General features: G+C 35.0%; 2 protein-coding genes and 1 long non-coding RNA gene across 3 annotated transcripts; all 3 read right to left on the reverse strand.

Moving 5' to 3' along the window:
- Positions 1-2,055: 2,055 nt before the first annotated feature.
- On the reverse strand, positions 2,056-6,033 carry LOC140038365 (uncharacterized). Its single transcript, XM_072083702.1, has 4 exons — positions 3,539-6,033; positions 2,877-3,136; positions 2,428-2,525; positions 2,056-2,256 (listed from the first exon to the last, which is right to left on the reverse strand). The coding sequence occupies exons 1-4, from the start codon at positions 6,031-6,033 to the stop codon at positions 2,056-2,058; spliced, it is 3,054 nt and encodes a 1,017-aa protein (XP_071939803.1).
- Positions 6,034-10,382: 4,349 nt separating this feature from the next.
- On the reverse strand, positions 10,383-11,542 carry LOC140038646 (uncharacterized). Its single transcript, XR_011842222.1, has 2 exons — positions 11,010-11,542; positions 10,383-10,891 (listed from the first exon to the last, which is right to left on the reverse strand). It is a non-coding gene; the product is annotated as an uncharacterized lncRNA (long non-coding RNA).
- A 1,392-nt stretch (positions 11,543-12,934) lies between these two features.
- LOC113736692 (uncharacterized) lies at positions 12,935-14,030 on the reverse strand. The gene is made up of 2 exons (XM_027263766.2): positions 13,868-14,030; positions 12,935-13,488 (listed from the first exon to the last, which is right to left on the reverse strand). Exons 1-2 carry the CDS (start codon positions 13,977-13,979, stop codon positions 13,151-13,153), a joined length of 450 nt encoding a protein of 149 aa, XP_027119567.1. The 5' UTR covers positions 13,980-14,030; the 3' UTR covers positions 12,935-13,150.
- Positions 14,031-19,911: the final 5,881 nt, after the last annotated feature.

Below are 19,911 nucleotides of genomic sequence, written 5' to 3' on the forward strand. Positions count from 1 at the left end.
AACGTAGGCAAATCAATTCGATCTCACAGTTTTGTCGAACCAAAGCTTCGATTTAACCTCTGACTAGATGAAGAAATTAGCCACTCCTCATAGTTGAATTGCAGCCAAAAGTACTACTCGAGTTCTTAATTGAAAAAGGAAAATAAATTGGGAAAAGGAAGGAAAAACGGAACGGAACAGAATGGCCTGCGTTGATTTTCAGAGTCTTCTCCCCTGCCGTTTTCTCCTTTTTTTCTTGTTTCTCTTTTCTTTTTTCTAATCCTCTTCAGTTGAACCAGAGGTCTTTTTTTACCTCGCGTCCCCCCAGGGCTTCTTTAGCGTTTCTTTCTTTTTTTTTCCAAAAATGGGCCTCGTGTGCAATTGAAGCTCAATGGGATGCGGGCTTTCTACTGCATCAGTTGTACTGTTCTTTGCTTTAAACTAACCAAAAGCAAAAGCCCAAAACGCTTGCTAACTTGATGCAGTAACAATCATCAACACCCCATCATCCCTGATGTAGCGGTTTTCAAGTATCAACTAAGAAACTTGTATCAAGATTTTCTTAATGGAATTTCCTCAATTAGGCTTCAATTTCTCCTTTTCTGCCTCAATTGACTTGAAGTTCCTAGCAATCACACAAAAATTCAAATATAAGTAGAATCTAGCAAATTATCACAACATTTGGTCAAAATAAAGGGGAAAATATTAACAAATAAACTGCCTAATTTGCGCATTAAAAAATTCCCCCACACCAAGACAATGCTTGCCCTCAAGCATTCACTACCCAAAAATCACAGTCAAGATCACAAATACTTGAATAGCTCCATAAACTTGCACAAGTGTCACATCTTCTCAACAATTTCACCAAAATGAGGATGTTAAAAACTTGACAAACCTCACATGGATAGCAGTGTATACACTCAACCACTCAAAATATGGAAAGGATGTTTATATCACTCAAGTCAACAACATAGAATGATTTTACCATATGCTTGCTAATATATCAAATCTCCACCACTTTAATGAACTTGATACAAAAATCAAAGGGTCTTTTATTAAGGATGTAATGGGGCTTGGGTTAAATGTTAGACAAAATGGACCTTTAGGCTAATAATGTCAAAAGAAATACCAATAGCTCATTGCATGAAATGAATCGCCCTTTTTTTTTTCAATCCCCTAACTCCAAGGCACATCAACAATCGAAGCCAACTCTACATAATAACCTTCACACAGGCATCAACCCAACTTTCTCAACACTGCTACAAGGACACTTCCATATTTTTTTTGTTTTTTTTTTGGTCTTTTTTTTTGTTTTTTTTTTTGTGCAGCAAAACATAACTAAACTTGAAAGATAAACACAACTGCCAAATCCTTGTAGTAATACTTGATAATTTTCACGCAATAAAACTCAGGCATCCTTTTGACTCAAGGTTCAATAATAAAGTTCAAATATAAAGGCTTAGGATGCAAATTTGGGTATCAGACAAAGAAACAGTCAAGGCTCAGATTGGTTAACTACGTGAAATATGATCAAGGTAGGCTTTTAGAAAGTCAAAAGAGGTTAAACCTAATTGCCCTTCTCATATTAATGCCTCAAATTCAAACGTGGTCTCGACATGCATAACAAAGCAAGTTCTAGAATATCAAATCATGTGTGATATCACTCATTCAAAGCAAATAGAGCAATTATAAATGTAATGCTCATTAGGCCCAAAAGCTCACAAAAAAAATGAAAATATGTCAAATTTTTAAACACCCTTCATTTGAATCAATAGTCAAGAAAACACATTACTTGCACTAGCAATAGAATACCATTCACACTTGCATCTTGACTGAATCAATACGAATCTCAAAAAGTCTTGAAAAATCAGAAACTAGACGAATTAACTCAAAAACTGACCAAAAATACTTAAAATTTTTTCTCATTTTCATTTTTTTTTGAAACAAAAAACCAAACTAGAAATTAAAAATCAACATGATCTCCCTCCCCCACACCTAAACATTGCCTTGTCCTCAAGGAAAAAATAAAAATAAAAATAAAATGTAGAAAGAAAGAAATACTCCCCTGAAGAAATACTAAGTTTCCGGTGGAAAAGGAGGTTGGAAACGAACGTGCTCGAAATAAGCTGCCAGGTTCTGACCCATGCGGGACAAACGTCGATCCATCTGTTGGCTCTGCTCCGTACGAGGACCGACTGCTCGGAGATTCTGCTGATGGTTGAAGGTTCGCTGCTGATCTCGGCGAGGACCAACAGCTGCTGCTTTATTTGATCCTACCTATCACAAAGAAATTATATCACGTAAATCACTTTTAACAAATCAACAAACACAATCAAACCACTAAAAACAATAACTCTTGGGTTGCCTCCCACGCAGCGCCTTTCTTTAATGTCTTTGGCTAGACAAAATAATGCTTCAATCAGAGAGTTCAGGCACTGCAAGGGTCACCTCCTCAACATTATTAACTTCAAATCCTTCATAAAAAGGTTTGAGACGATGACCATTAACCTTAAAAATCTTGTCAGTGTGAAGACTTTGAATTTCTACTGCACCATGAGGAAACACATTAGTCACAATAAAAGGTCCAATCCAACGAGAATGCAATTTACCAGGAAAAAGTTTAAGTCTAGAGTGAAAAAGAAGTACTTTTTGACCAATACAAAAAATTTTCCTCGAAATTGCTTTATCATGAAATGCTTTTGTCTTTTCCTTATAAATGCTAGAACTCTCATATGCATCATTTCGGATTTCCTCCAACTCTTGCAATTGCAACTTCCTGTGTTCTCCAGCTTCATCCATCCGCATATTGTAATTTTTAACTGCCTAATATGCCCTATGTTCCAATTCCACAGGTAGATGACAAGGTTTGCCAAAAATTAATCGGTAAGGAGACATACCTATGGGGGTCTTAAAAGCTGTACGGTAAGCCCAAAGTGCATCATCTAAGCGCAAACTCCAATCCTTTCTATTGGGATTCACCGTCTTTTCAAGTATCGACTTGATTTCTTTATTGGAGATTTCTGCTTGACCACTAGTCTGCGGATGATAGGACGTAGAAACCCGGTGAGTAACGCCATATTTCTTCAACAATGCTTCCATTGCTCGATTGCAGAAGTGTGTCCCTCGGTAACTGATAATTGCTCTTGGCGTGCCATACCTGACAAAAATATGAGATTTAATAAAATCAACTACAACCTTAGCATTGTCAGTCCTAGTTGCCTTAGCCTCTATCCACTTTGAGACATAATCAACTGCAAGTAATATATACATATTACCAAAAGAGGAAGGAAATGGACCCATAAAATCTATACCCCATACATCGAAAATTTCACAAACCAGTATAGGAGTGAGAGGCATTTGATCTCTATGGCTTAAATTACCTGTCTTTTGACAATTTGCACATGATTTACAAAATAAGTATGCATCACTAAACAAAGTTGGCCAAAATAAACCACACTCTAAAACCTTTCTTGCAGTTCGCTTAGGGCCAAAATGTCCACCACACGCATATGAGTGACAAAAAGATAAAATTGATGGAACCTCTTCTTCAGACACACACCTGCGAATAATTTGGTCAGAACAATATTTCCACAAGTATGGTTCATCCCACACATAATATTTAACATCACTTTTAATTTTTTCCTTTTGAGCTCTAGACAAATCATTAGGTAGCGTTCTAGTAACAAGATAATTCGCTAAATCAGCATACCAGGGAGTTGTCTTTTGAACTACAAAAAGATGCTCATCTGGAAAATTATTCTTCAAGGGAGTAGGTCCTTCACTATTGATCAAACGACTGAGGTGATCAGCAACCATATTTTCAGCACCCCTTTTGTCTTTAATTTCCAGATCAAATTCTTGGAGTAGGAGAATCCACCTTATAAGTCGTGGTTTGGCCTCTTTCTTGTTGAGCAAATATTTCAAAGCTGCATGGTCAGAATAAATAATGACTTTAGTGCCAAGTAAATAAGAACGGAATTTTTCTAAAGCAAAAACAATAGCTAAAAACTCATTTTCCGTAGTCGAATAATTGCATTGGGCACCATCCAAGGTCCTCGAGGCATAATAAATGAGATAAGAAGCTCTGCCCTCTTTCTGGCCGAGTACTGCACCAACAGCAAAATTGCTGGCATCACACATTATCTCGAAAGGAAGACTCCAGTTTGGTGGTCGAACCACTGGTGCTGAAGTCAATGATCCCTTGAGCGTGTCAAATGCACTCTTGCAATTATCATCAAAATGAAATACCACATCCTTTTGAAGTAATTTGCATAGAGGATGGGATATCTGTGAAAAATCTTTGATGAAACGCTTATAAAAACCTGCATGGCCAAGAAAAGAGCGAACTTCCCGCACACTTGCGGGGTAAGGTAAACATTTGATAATTTCTACCTTAGCCTTATCTACCTCAATTCCTTTAGCAGATACCACATGGCCTAAAATTATGCCTTGGTCTACCATAAAATGGCATTTCTCATAATTTAAGACAAGATTAGTCTCAATGCACCTTTTAAGAATTTTTGTGAGGTTAATTAAACATTCATCAAAAGAATTACCATAGACAGTAAAATCATCCATAAACACTTCTATGATATTCTCCACATAATCAGAAAATATACTAACCATACATCTTTGGAATGTAGCAGGCGCATTACAAAGACCAAAAGGCATTCGTCTATAGGCAAATGTACCAAAAGGGCAAGTAAATGTGATTTTCTCTTGATCTTCAGGCGCCACTGGAATTTGTAGAAAACCTGAAAAACCATCAAGACAGTAATAATGAGATTTTCCTGCCAACCTTTCCAACATCTGATCAATAAAAGGCAATGGAAAATGATCTTTACGAGTTAATGCATTTAATTTTCTAAAATCGGTACAAACTCTCCATCCATTTTGAACTCGAGTGGGCACTAACTCACTTTTAGGATTTTCAATAACAGTAATTCCTGTCTTTTTAGGAACTACTTGAACAGGACTTACCCACTTACTATCCGAAATGGGATAGATTATACCTGTGTCAAGAAGTTTTAAAACTTCTTTCTTCACTACCTCCATCATTGGTGGGTTCAATCTCCTTTGAGCCTCTCTCGAAGGCTTAGCACCATCTTCTAACAAGATGCGATGCATGCAAGTGGCTGGACTTAATCCTTTTATGTCAGTTACTGTCCATCCTATTGCCTCCTTGTGGTCCTTCAACACCCGAATTAATTTTTCTTCCTCTAAAGCAGTCAATTTACTGGAAATTATTACTGCGAGTGTATCTCCATCTCCCAAGAATGCATACTTTAAATTATCCGGTAACTGCTTTAATTCCACCTTCGGGGCTTGCACAATAGATGGCAAAAGCTGTGAATGAGACAAAGGTAATTCCAAGTAAGACACATTGGAAAATTCTGGACAAAGAGAATTCAATTCAAAAATAACTTCCTGCAATTCAAAAGGAAAAACAAACTTCCCTTTTATCTTTTGCAAATTTTCCTGATAGAGACCAGTAGAAATAGCAACCTTCAACGCATCGTCATTATTAAATTCAAAATTTTGCTGCGCCAAAGAATCAATTACATCTATAACAAAAACTGAATGAGATTCACCAGGATATTTCATGGCATCATAAATGCTAAATTTAATAACACCACCATCAAATTCCATAGTCAATGTGCCAGTGAAAACATCAATTTTTGTTCTAGCAGTTTTCAAAAATGGTCTCCCTAACAGTATTGGAGATGAATTAGAATTATCATCCTCCATATCAAGCACATAAAAATCTGCAGGAAAAATCAAATTATCAATTTGCACTAAAATATCCTCCGAAACTCCATCAGGATAGGCATTTGATCGATCAGCCAGTTGAATTATTACGCCCGTCTCTTTTAAAGGCCCAACGTTCATTAAATTATAAATAGAACGAGGCATAACATTTATCGAAACACCCAAATCCAACATAGCTTTTTCAATTTTAATATTGCCTATTTTGCAAGGGACAGTAAACATACCCGGGTCCTTGCATTTAGGAGGCAATTTTTTCTGCAGAACTGCCGAGACATTTTCTCCCATATGCACTTTCTCGTTTCCTTTCAACTTTTTCTTACCAGTGCATAACTCCTTCAAAAATTTAGCATATCTAGGAATTTGCTTAATTGCATCTAAAAGAGGGATATTTACCTCAACTTTTCGAAAAGTGTCCAAAATCTCCTATTCTTGCTCTTGCTTTTTGGACTTTGCCAGTCGACTAGGAAATGGAGGCGGAGGTGTAACCACTTGTGTTGATTTTTCTCCAAAATCTGGTTGTTCCAAGGCCCTAGGTTGAGACACATTCCCCTCTTTTTCGAGCTCTTCCTCGATTGCTTGTTCAGAAATTCTCTTGCTCGGCTCAGGCAACTTTTTGCCACTTCTTAATGTGATGGCACTGGCATTTTGCTTGGGGTTGACAATTGTCTGTGAGGGTAGCTTTCCAGATAATTGGGACTCCAATCTATTGACTGTGGAAGCTAACTGGCTCATTTGATTCTCCAAATTATGAATGCTAGTTTTCGTCTCCTGTTGAAATAATTGAGTGTTAGTAGCCAAAGATTTCACAATATCCTCAAGTGACATACCTGATTTAGGAGCAGGTTGTTGCTGTGAAAGTTGAGGTCTAGGTTGATATTGTGGCTGTTGTGGAAATCCTGGTGGCCTTGCTGCATAACTAAAATTAGGATGATCCCTCCATCCTGGATTATAGGTGTTTGCATAGGGATCATACCGCCTCTGAGGTGGTCCCGAAAATCCAACTACATTAGCCTGCTCAGTCGAATCATCTTGGAGTGTGGGGCACATATCTGTTGGATGACTCGAACCATAGCAGATTCCACATGTTTTCAACTGCTGCATTTGTCCTATAGCTAACTTTTCAACCAAAGAAGTTAGACAATCTAATCTTTGTTCTATTGAAGAATTACTTACCTCATTGACTCTACGAGTTGTGTTATCCTGCCTGTCTCCAAATTGTTGAGCATTTGCAGCCATACTCGATATCAAACTTCTTGCCTCCGTGGGTGTTTTATTCACTAAGGAGCCCCCACTGGCAGCATCAATAATTCTTCTGTCAGTTTGGGACAGACCCTCATAAAAATACTGGATGAGGAGTTGGTCAGGAATTTGATGATGAGGACAACTAGCACATAGTTGCTTGAATCTTTCCCAATATTCATGTAGAGTCTCTCCATTGAATTGTCGAATTCCACAGATGTCTTTCCTAATGCTTGCAGCTCGGGATGCAGGAAAGAATTTTTCTAGGAAATGCTTCTTCATGTCTGTCCATGTGGATATTGACCCAGAGGGCAGATAATAGAGCCAATCCTTAGCTTTATCGGCTAAGGAAAATGGAAAGGCTCTTAATTTAATTTGCTCCTCTATGACTCCCTGGGGTTTCATTGTCGAGCAAACCACATGGAATTCTTTGAGATGCTTGTGGGGATCTTCACCTGGTAAGCCATGAAAAGAAGGAAGTAAATGGATTAGTCCAGATTTTAACTCAAATGCAACCTCTAATGTAGGATAAGTAATGCATAGAGGCTGTTGATTTAAATCTGGTGCAGCCAATTCTCTCAATGTCCGTTCATTAGCCATGGTGCTATTTATCTCTTCCGTCTCACTAAATGAATCCACAAAATCTACTACTGAATTATGTCCAGTAGATGAGAAGGATGCCTCTGCTCGTTCTCTTGTTGCTTTTCTCAATGCACGAGCAGTCTTCTCTATCTCAGGATTATATTGTAGTTCACCTGTACGAGAAGATCTAAGCATAAACCAGTAACAATAAAAATAAAAATAAAAATAAAAAATAAACAAAGAAAATAAAATTCAAAGAAAATAAATTTATTTTGACACCAAGTCCCCGGTAACGGCGCCAAAATTTGGTGGGAATCAAACCAGCAAAAATAAAATTCCTACTCTTAAGTCACGAATTAAGTCCACTATGGTACTGGAGCAAGGACTTAGGCTGTGCAATGGGTTACTAGCTTCACCCTGGTGCCAGAATTTGCTTGATCCGATATACCAAAGTATCTTAATTACATGAAAGATAAAATTCGAATATAGCAGTGAGTAGGGTCGAATCCACAGGGACTTGGGAATTTATTTTGAATGAATGTAACATTAAATAAAAATGGGGGGATTGATATGAAACTACCTAATTTAATTGCTCAAATTAAAAATAAGACGATCACAGATAAAATAAATAACAATAAATATAAAGTAAATTAACGAAAGGAAAATCTCTAGTCAAACATATAATCTCCACTAATGGTTCGAATCATTGATCACAGATGCAGAGATAAAATCTTTCATTTACAAATAAACTGGTTATGGTTGTCAACAAGCTCTGACAACCTGCCTAACCTTCCTGATTCGATAACCACAACAAGATCTGTGGTTATTGCCCTAGCCAATTAAACAGTCCTAAACACGCTCTTAGGATTTAACCTATTGATAGCATTAATCATTAGACTGGCCACCAATTATAACCAACAAACACACACGCTCGGTTTATTTAGGCTATATCATATATTTCCGCAACAACAATTCGAAAGTTTCTACTACAATTGAATCATGTCACTCGCCACATGCACTAAAATTACCCAACAATTACGGATTGAGCACTCTTAGATGGCTGTTAATTACTCACACAATTAAACAGCGATCAAGTATTTAATTGCAAGAAATAATCATATGCATAAGTGAACAGGAAATATATAAATACTTGCAAATTAAAGAACGTAGGCAAATCAATTCGATCTCACAGTTTTGTCGAACCAAAGCTTCGATTTAACCTCTGACTAGATGAAGAAATTAGCCACTCCTCATAGTTGAATTGCAGCCAAAAGTACTACTCGAGTTCTTAATTGAAAAAGGAAAATAAATTGGGAAAAGGAAGGAAAAACGGAACGGAACAGAATGGCCTGCGTTGATTTTCAGAGTCTTCTCCCCTGCCGTTTTCTCCTTTTTTTCTTTTTTCTCTTTTCTTTTTTCTAATCCTCTTCAGTTGAACCAGAGGTCTTTTTTTACCTCGCGTCCCCCCAGGGCTTCTTTAGCGTTTCTTTCTTTTTTTTTCCAAAAATGGGCCTCGTGTGCAATTGAAGCTCAATGGGATGCGGGCTTTCTACTGCATCAGTTGTACTGTTCTTTGCTTTAAACTAACCAAAAGCAAAAGCCCAAAACGCTTGCTAACTTGATGCAGTAACAATCATCAACACCCCATCATCCCTGATGTAGCGGTTTTCAAGTATCAACTAAGAAACTTGTATCAAGATTTTCTTAATGGAATTTCCTCAATTAGGCTTCAATTTCTCCTTTTCTGCCTCAATTGACTTGAAGTTCCTAGAAATCACACAAAAATTCAAATATAAGTAGAATCTAGCAAATTATCACAACATTTGGTCAAAATAAAGGGGAAAATATTAACAAATAAACTGCCTAATTTGCGCATTAACCAAGTACGAAGCATAGAAATTATTGAACATGCAGTTATTTGTTCACATGCATATTGCAATTGGTCATCGCAGCAATATGCATAGTGCAATTGTATGTATACATTTGGAATGGTTATTGGTGCTTTGACCTACTTGTGCATCTCCTTACAAGCTGCAGTAGGTATATAATTTTATCTATATGACTAATACTAATTTGCTTATAAACACCTTACACGGGATGATTTATGAGATACAATCAGTTTACAAATATATACATTATGTTAGATGTTAATTACTTGACTGTGTATATCTATAAAAGGTAGTGTAATGGTATGTATAAATTGGAATGGTTAGGTGTTAAAAAAATGTACATCACGTTACGTGTTAGTTATTTGACTATGTATACATGTAAAAGCGAGATTAAATATAGCGTAGAAAAAAATAATTACGTGAATTAGAATGTATTTGTCCTGATAATCACGAAATATTAGCTATTTTGTGAGGGCATTTAAGTCTTTTTGGCCAAGATGATGTAAGAAATGGGACCTAAATTCTGACAGGGGAGGTTTGTGATATTTTTGAAACCACAAGGGAGGAGAGTGAGACTGTCAGAAACCTCAAGGGAGGTATCTGAAATTATCCCAATTGTTATCAAATATGTCATTCAAGGGAAGGGGAGTGTAATTTTTAATATTAGAGGGTATTTAAGTGTAATTATTAAAAACTTTGAGGAGGTTTCTCAAATTATCCCATTCATAAACTTGCCTTTCTGGATTGAAAAAAAAAAAAGATAACAGTTCGTATCAGATTTGAAAGAGTGATTTATATTAGAACGCTCTCAATGATTCATAGATGTCTTCAACTCTAGAAGTTAGATTTATGTTAATTTTTGATATTTTTGTAATAGATAAACCAACCAAAAAAATCCTTTATTTTGTTGTTATTCAGAAATAGTAATAGCATTACTCACTCTTTCAGTGGGAAATTACTGAAAGACTTTATATTGCATGAGAATATTTTGACATCACATCACAAGCCCTCATGGAAGGACACATTATTACACATTCACACAATTGAAACGTTGAACTGGCAAGCAAGTACATAGACTGCATATTACAAAAAACTAACCAAGCTCTTATTTGTACTTCACGCTAAAATCCACATACTATCACAGCGAGCCTGTTTAAGCATTCATGGCTTAGCTAGAAACTGGCTTTACTAGTTCTGAGGCCCAGCCTCCACGGCTTGACCGGGATATGCGTAACCATCACCATAACCACCGTGGCTGCCACCATAACCTCCTCCACCTCCAAAGCCACCGCCACCACCATAACCACCATGGCCATAGCCACCACTATGGCCGCCGCCACTATAACCACCATAGCCGCCTCCATAGCCGCCACCACCATAACCTCCACCGTACTTGGCTTCTTCTACGCCTTTCGTCTCATCAACAGTCTTGGCTGCAATTGGGAAAAAATAATGTACGCATATTAGTGTGATTAGGAATGACTTTGTCAAATAAAATCATTTGGGGGTCAAACAACTTGAAATACTAAAATTTTCAACTAGTTTGTGTACATGATTTTTACTACATCCCAAGTCAAACTTGAATGAACACCTTAGTTAGATGCTTAGATTACTAGGACTCATCTATGTTTATTGATAGATTGATCTCTATTTATAGGAAAATGTTTGCCAGATTGCCGATGAAATGGTCGAGGTGTAGGCCCACGAGTAGTGAAGTGTTGAAGAATCGATTGCTGTAATTGGTACAAAGTCCACATTATCATCAATTCGTGTCCGATACTCGTCACTGAGTCCAAGTATTATTTTCAATTGTGATTTTGGAGTGACTAGGATCCATTACATTTATTCCAAGTTGATTTAACAAGTTAAATATTTTTAAGAAAGAAAAGAAACAAGGAAGAACATGCCAAACTTTCAATAGTTCCAAAGAAGATTTGTAGGCTGTTTGATTGTGTAACATTTTGCATTACTTTTAATACTTTCGAGTATGATTGTAAAAATCGATTTAATTAGTTGGGAAACCAATTTTCCTGCAAGTCTTAGGAGTGAATATCAACAGGACTAGTTTAAAATAACTTTCCAGTGTCCCGTCTTTTTTTTTTCTGGGCGATATTGCATACAAGGGTAGGGAAAATGTAAGACGAGAAGTAAAATTACTCTCTTGTCTTATCTTTATCTGTGTATATACTTTAGTTGCATAATTATGCTTGCTCTTAAATTATTTTTCGTGTTAATTTGGCTATGTTATTTCTGTAATATCGTGTTGAAGAGTCCTCTATTGCACCTTGCACGAAACCCTGTCTGATATATTATAGTAAATTTCAGGATATGGTTTGGCTGAGGTTGAGTTTGCGGGCCATTTGAATCTGTCATGGTTTCGTCCAAGAGTTGAGTACTATGAGAGGAAGAAAAACATACTTGACATACTGATGGGTTTAAAGATCTATACTTTATAGAATGAAGGAGCATTATATTGTATCCCAATGTAAGATTAAGATAACGTGGATGACCGTTGATAGAATTGATCAAATTTGAGAGTGAAACCCAATAATCTAGCTTTTTGCTTAACCCGCAAATTAAGCAATAAGAGAGGCATACAAGAAGCAGCCTAGCCAAAGGAAAAAGCCCTTAGTGATATGTTGTGCCCCACTTTTAAGTGAAACAATCCATTCAAGAAAATCAAATCAAGGTTTAATCATGTTTGTGTACTTCTTGATTTCCGAATACCATTGCGGACATTAAGAATTTTTGTAATGAATTAGTCTGACGGCATAACTTGACTTGGTATAGTGATTGTATGGGAGTTTTCTCCTGCCAAAATTATTTGTTTTTGTCCACAAGGGGAACCTATATAGAATTCATAAAAAATATAAGAATTGTCTAAAAACATACCACTAATTTTCTGTATCCTTTATTCTTTAAGCTAGCTTATAAATTAACTACTAAATGATTGTATGGCTTAATTACTAGTAGGCTATTTGCAGTCAAGTTCTCATAAAAGTTTTTCCTAGCTTAACCTAGATGGTTCAATTGCAAGGCACAGTTGTCGTACATAATCCGCAAATAATTGACGATGCCCTCAAATAAAATGTAATATGAAGCGATACATTTCAGGAAGAAAGTTTAGGAACACATGAGTCCTTATTTAGTGTCGAAAGGGTCAAATATAGCAGTTGGCAAAATTTTTACAGTAAGGGCTACATGAGTAGTGTACATTAGAAATAGGGTAATAGTCGGGAGAGTTTGTTTTCGTATTTTGTTTTATTTGGGATGTGTTTGGTTTAAACCAGTTCGTGAGGTGATATATTAATAAAGGGATAATTTCAGAAACCTCCCTCAAGATTTCTGACAATTATACTTAAATACCCTCTAATATTAAAAATTACTATTCAAAAATGTCCTTGGTTTAGTTGTTATTTTGAAATAGTAAAGGCATTACTCACTTTTTCAGTGGGAAATTACTGAAAGACTTCATATTGCATGAGAATATTTTGACATCACATCAGATGCCTTCATTGAAGAGACACATTATTACAAATTCACACAATTGAAACATCGATCTAGCAAGCAAGTATATAGACTGCATATTACAAAACACTAACCAAGCTCTTATTTGTACTTCACGCTACAAACCGCACACTATCACAGCGAGCCTGTTTAAGAATTCATGGCTTAGCTAGAAACTGGCTTTACTAGTTCTGAGGCTCAGCCTCCACGGCTTGACCACCACCATAACCACCGTGGCCGCCACCATAACCTCCTCCACCTCCATAGCCACCGCCACCATAACCACCATGGCCATAGCCACCACCATAACCACCATGGCCATAACCACCACCATAACCACCACGGCCATAACCACCATGGCCATAACCACCACCATAACCACCATGGCCATAACCATCATAACCACCATGGCCATAACCACCATAGCCGCCGCCACCATAACCGCCACCACCATAACCGCCACCACCATAACCTCCACCCCACTTGGCTTCTTCTACGCCTTTCGTCTCATCAACAGTCTTGGCTGCAATTGGGAAAAAATAATGTACGCATGTTAGTGTGATTAGGAATGACTTTGTCAAATAAAATCATTTGGGGGTCAAACAGCTTGAAATACTAAAATTTTCAACTAGTTTGTGTACATGATTTTACTACATCCCAAGTCAAACTTGAATGAACACCTTAGTTAGATACTTAGATTACTAGGACTCATCTATGTTTATTGATACTTCAACCCCTTACATGCATGTCCAACTGATATTATTACGTAATCAGACATGTGAAATTCTATGGTCCTATTTATGTTAATATATGTTAGACATAAACTTAAGAGAAGTTAGCAGAAACAAAATATAAATAAATAAATAAAAGGATGAAATTAAATTAGAGAATAAATGTCTTACAATTGTCAACTGACTGGGAAGTCTCAGCCAATTCCCTAGCAGCAACCTGTGAGGTAATCATGAGAACTATAGCCAAGGAAATGCAGAAGAAAAGAAGAGCCTTGGAACCCATTTTTGCAAAAGGGTATTTTATGTATTGGAAACTGAATGAGAAGGATGAGAGACCTGGGATAGATTGATCTCTATTTATAGGAAAATGTCTGCCAGATTGCCGATGAAATGGTCGTGGTGTAGGCCCACGAGTAGTGAAGTGTTGAAGAGTCGATTGCAGTAATTGGTACAAAGTTCGCATTATCATTAATTCGTGTCCTATGCTCGTCACTGAGTCCAAGTATTATTTTCAATTGTGATTTTGGAGTGACTAGGATCCATTACATTTATTCCAAGTTGATTTAACAAGTTAAATATTTTTAAGAAAGAAAAGAAACAAGGAAGAACATGTCAAACTTTCAATAGTTCCAAAGAAGATTTGTAGGCTGTTTGATTGTGTAACATTTTGCAGTACTTTTAATACTTTAGAGTATGACTGTAAAAATCGATTTAAGTAGTTGGGAAACCAATTTTCCTACAAGTCTTAGGAGTAAATATCAACAGGACTAGTTTAAAATAACTTTCCAATGTCCCGTCTTTTTTTTTTTTCTGGGCAATATTGCATACAAGGGTAGAGAAAATGTAAGACAAGGAGTAAAATTACTCTCTTGTCTTATCTTTATCTGCGTATATACTTTAGTTGCATAATTATGGTTGCTCTTAAATTATTTTTCGTGTTAATTTGGCTATGTTATTTTTGTAATATCGCGTTGAAGAGTCCTCTATTGCACCTTGCACGAAACCCTGTCTAATATATTATAGTAAATTTCAGGATATGGTTTGGCTGAGGTTGAGTTTGAGGGCCATTTGAATCTGTCATGGTTTCGTCCAAGAGTTGAGTACTATGAGAGGAAGAAAAACATACTTGGCATACTGATGGGTTAAGAGATGATATGGACATGCAACCCCCCCCCCCCCTCCTCCCCAAACAAAACAACCATATATAAAAATACAAGAAAAAGAAAGATAAAAAAAATAAAAGTTATAGTCAAGTATACAAATAAAATTTTATCAACAACGTACTACCCTTGTAGCCAAGTACTAGTAATTTTAGATAAGTGTGATGAATGTGTGGCTCCATTTCATAGAAATTTTAGTTTGGATTTCATAATTATATCTGGATCACACAAACCTACCAACTTTAGCCCTAAACCTCATTAGCTGCTTAGGCACGTAAACACCAAAGTCAACATATAACTTGCACAAGTTTACCCGTGTTGCAAATTGATTTAGCTGAAAATGGGGAAGATTTGTACTTATGAAGTCAAGTTGAAAGTTCGACAATTAAACCGTAAAGAAACAATACTAATTAAATCATGTAGTCTGTTAGGCATTCTAGCATTTTATTTACGTATGCAATCCTTGGAACAAGTGACATGAGATAATTCTTGCCAACTAGTTCCTCAACTCTTTTTTCTTGGTGGGTGGATAGGGTGGAGGCAGGAGCAGAGCTAGAAAAAAAAATTTAACAGGGCCAAAATTAATATACAAAATTTTACTAATTACAGTATGAAAAAAATGTGTTTGACTAATGATATGCACTAAAGTTTTGCTAATTAATCTACAATTTAGCAACAAATTAATATTTCTCAGATCTCAAGTTCCTGATAAAGGATTCTTCCACTTCTCTCACAATCCTAATAAATTTTCACTAGATTTTTGTTAAGATGAAAATATAAATAAACAATGGTTGTGAGTTTCAATGTGTGGTGACCAGATGGATTTGTATGTTGGGAGTATGTAAGAATAGATAAAGAAGAAGAATAAATGCAAATTAAGTCTCTTTCTTTGTTAGACAAAGTCGTATCATTTATTTTAAGTGTTAAATTATTTGAACATAGAGACATCTAAACAAATAGTTCACTACTACTTTAAATTTTGTTGAAAGGTAGTGAGGGCAATTTTATTTAAGTGTGGGGGACAATCCTCCAATTTTGTATGCATATATGGAGATTTTTGTAGTAGCAATTCTCTAATGTTTAGGCTTTGTTAGAGGGTAATGGAGACAATTTCATTTAAGTGTGGAGGCAAAACTACTATTTTATATGTAAATAGAACATTTTGACGGGGTCAATGAAGGCAATTGCCGTACCACCACTTTGCTTCCATATCTGGTGGGGAGTGTGGGGTAACTTTTGCCAACAAGTGTAACATAAGTTACATACGTTTTCAAAGCTTTTGACCATGGCTAAGTTTGAGTTTGGGGGATCATTTGACTCTGCCATGGTTCCCACAAGAGTTCCTTGGAAAGAGTATATCTGTTTAAGAAGAAAATTTCTATTTTAAACGACATAAGATTAATAAAATAGACACAAATTAAAAGATGACCTATCTCTTGATTTTTAGGAGTTCTCGTGTTTGTATCTATCATTTGATTTATTGTGTTTTTAAAGTTGCTTTTTGTAGTTAAAATTTTTGAGAAGTTGTTAATTGATGGGTGTTGAATCCAACAAAAATAAAATTACCTACTCCCCAAAAGTTAATGAGTATAGTGATGAGTAGGATCGTCTCCTCAAGAAACTGGTTTATTTATTACTCACAGAAAAATGGAATGAATATTAGGGGGGAAATTTGTAGAATTTCTTTGAAATTATAATTAAAAATGCAATAATATGAATTAAAGAATAAATTAATTATCAAAATCGAATCAAGGAAATAATCTTAGCAACGGTTCAGTCAATTGTTCACTGCTACCAGAAATAACTCATATGTTCACAAATAAATTGGTTATAGCAATTCAATAACCATTGAACCACCAATCTCTCATTAATTTCTTGGTAGTCAAGAGATATTCATTAACTACTTTCCTTGTTAAGTAGATAATCCTAGAGACACTCATAGGATTATCTATTCACAGTCTTAAATATTAGAGAGACCCAATTCTAGTTAACAAATACACATGCGGGTTCATTTAAACTAGATTAATTATTCCCACAACACAAATTAGATTACTTGTGAGGTAATGAAATTGTGTCATTTGCCACTAATATTAAACTATATAAGTATTACAAACTTGATGTTTTAATTGGCATTAAATCATTCAGATAATTGAATAGTTGGCCAATTATTCAACTAAACACAAATGATAGTAACCAGTGAAATATAGAAAATAATTAAATACTCATGAATATATAAAATTAAGTACAGGAAAAATTAAATGATCTCACAATTAATTATGAAACCGTGCCTTGATTACTCCTCAACTAGACATAAATTTAGCTCCACTCCATGAAGAAAACGCAGCAAAAAAAAATAAAACTAGAACCAGAGTTTCTTTTGTTCTTGAGAGGAGAGAATGGGAAGAAGTTCAAGTGTTTAGAGATATCGATCTCTATTTTTCCTCCCTATTTATTCTTCTAAAATTATCATTTAAACTAATTTCCTAAAAAGAAGAAATATTTATCCTCAGCTACCTCTCACTACATAAGATAAGTAGATAAGATAGTTGTGGAACAAATTTTATCAGAAAATAAACTCAAACTCCTAAACATCGATACTTCAGGTACTTCAGCTTATTTTGGGGAAACTACATCTCTCCGTGCAGAAGCTTGGGCCCTTCTTATTGGTCTTCAAACGTGTAAACATAGGGGATTTGAAAATATAAGTGTGCAATCAGATTCACTGCTCTTAGTTGGGATCATTCAACGTCACACTCAATATCCGTGGCAGATTCGAAGGGAGGTCAGGCAGATTTGGAAGCTCTTGCAAGATCCTGTTCATTTTTCACACTGCTATCGAGAGGCTAACACAGTTGCTGATGCGCTGTCTAATGTGGGTGTATCTCACCCACATCAACAAGTCAAGGTATATGACAGCTTTACTATGTTTCCAAGGGAAGCTCGTGGGGCAATTTGCCTTGACAAATTAGGGTTACCGTCATTTCGGAAAATAAGACGTATGTAACACGAGTTTATGTTTTGTATTTCTTCTCATCAATAAAATAAAAAGTTGATCTAAAAAAAATAAAAAAAAAGATACTTCAGGTACTTCAGATAATGAGCAGAATTAACATGGCCCCCATGATTCTTCTAGAGATAAAACAATCATTAATTCCTGAAATTTTCTGGCTTAACAAATCTTCTGAAATTTTCTCTTTTAAATTTATTTTAATCATGAACCCCTGAATTCAACACCAAAGACAAATTATAAGAAAAATCAACAGAATAGTACAATAATTTGCCAAAATTATGAAAGTAATTTCATAAATAAAACACCTATTAAATTCACTATCATTAATGTTTCTACACTTTTGTATACATCACTCATAATGTATGTTCAAATCGTTAGTTACCTTACCGAATTTGTATGACCAGTAATTGTAAAGAAACATTCTTCCTAAAATCTAGTGAAGTTTTCTAGTAAAAATGAGATAAACAATTAAATTGGGTGAACATTGACTATCCAACCTTATAGAGAATCAATTTATGTGTCAACAGATTAGTTTCATAATATTTGCTAAGTTTTGCCACTTTAAATTTAGTTGACTAAAAGAGTATGGTACCCAAAAGCATTGTAAATGATTGACAACTACAATAAACAACCAATTAATGAGCAACAAATAAAATAAAGGGTTAAGTGCACTAAACCCTCTAAATTTTATCCTTAGTTGTAGTTGCGCGGTGCCCCCTAAATTCATTCAATGAGCACTTTACTCCCCCTTTTGATATTTTAAGACAAAAATGCCCTTACTATTTTATTCTTATTTTTTTTGTTTATTCATTCCCTTATTTTTCCTTTCCCTCTACTTTCTTTTATTTTTATATTTTTTCATCTTTTACTATTTTCTTTTATTCACTTCTCTTATGTTACTATTTTCTTTCGCTTTCCTATTATTTTTACTAATTTGTATGTTTATTGTACTGTTGTAATTATTTTAACTAATAATTTCGTTCTTATTTTATTGACTTGCACTATTAGAAAATTCAAGACAAACTGTGTAGCTTAAAAAATTGGTATATGCTAGTCATAATCAAAAAGTGTATATTACTAACAATTTTACTATTTAAAAAAATATTATCAAACTAGAATTTTAAATTACTTAATATTTAAAAGTATATCCCAAAAAATAAAGGAACGAATATAAAATAGGATGTTTAGCGCTTTTAACCCTAAAATAAACAATAGGAGACATTACAAACAGCACAACCCTAGTACTTTTTTCGTAATTACACCATAATAACATGCTGGCAAGACTTCAGCATAGCTTTTCAATATTTTAGTATGCCACTGACAACTTTTTTTAATGTATTTTTTATTTTTTATTAAACATGCCACTGACAACTTCTTCCCTACTAAGACAAAAACAAAAAAAAAAAAACTTCATGAGAAAATTGACAAGCACTTAATGTAACCCATACGTTGTGGAAGACGGATTGTACTCTTTTAAAAGATATGAGTTTAAAGCACGCAAAATAGTCATTTAATTAGGTATGTCAATGGGTAAGATTTGGCTTGGATTCCTTTGATCCAAATTCATATATACTAAAATTAATTAGACCCAAATCCAGATCAAAGACCATTATGGGTCGGAAAAAATAAGTCCAAATCCAGACTCTTATGGATCTGAGTATCCAATGAGTATTCCTTATATTTTTTTAAACACACTAAAGTAACAATATCTTAAAAATATATGGATTTCAAAAAAAATATATATATAAGCACCATCCAATTTTTATTTTCAAATAATAAAATTAATATTCAAGAAGTTGAATGCAATATTATGAACTCGAAAAACTAACTATTATTAACTACTATTTATTTTAAAATTTCAACTATATCTACATCCAATCTTTCATTTATTTGCGTTTTCTTTTTATCCTTTTTCTGAAAAAGTATGTACTAATTATAATGACAGCTAGAATTAACTTGAAAAAAGAAAACAATCATGAAATTTTACTGTATCCGATCTAGTGACCATAGAATATTAAAATATTTTATAAATTTACTGATATACA

Source organism: Coffea arabica, chromosome 3e (assembly GCF_036785885.1).
Source record: "Coffea arabica cultivar ET-39 chromosome 3e, Coffea Arabica ET-39 HiFi, whole genome shotgun sequence".
In the NCBI taxonomy this organism is placed as follows: Eukaryota; Viridiplantae; Streptophyta; class Magnoliopsida; order Gentianales; family Rubiaceae; genus Coffea; species Coffea arabica.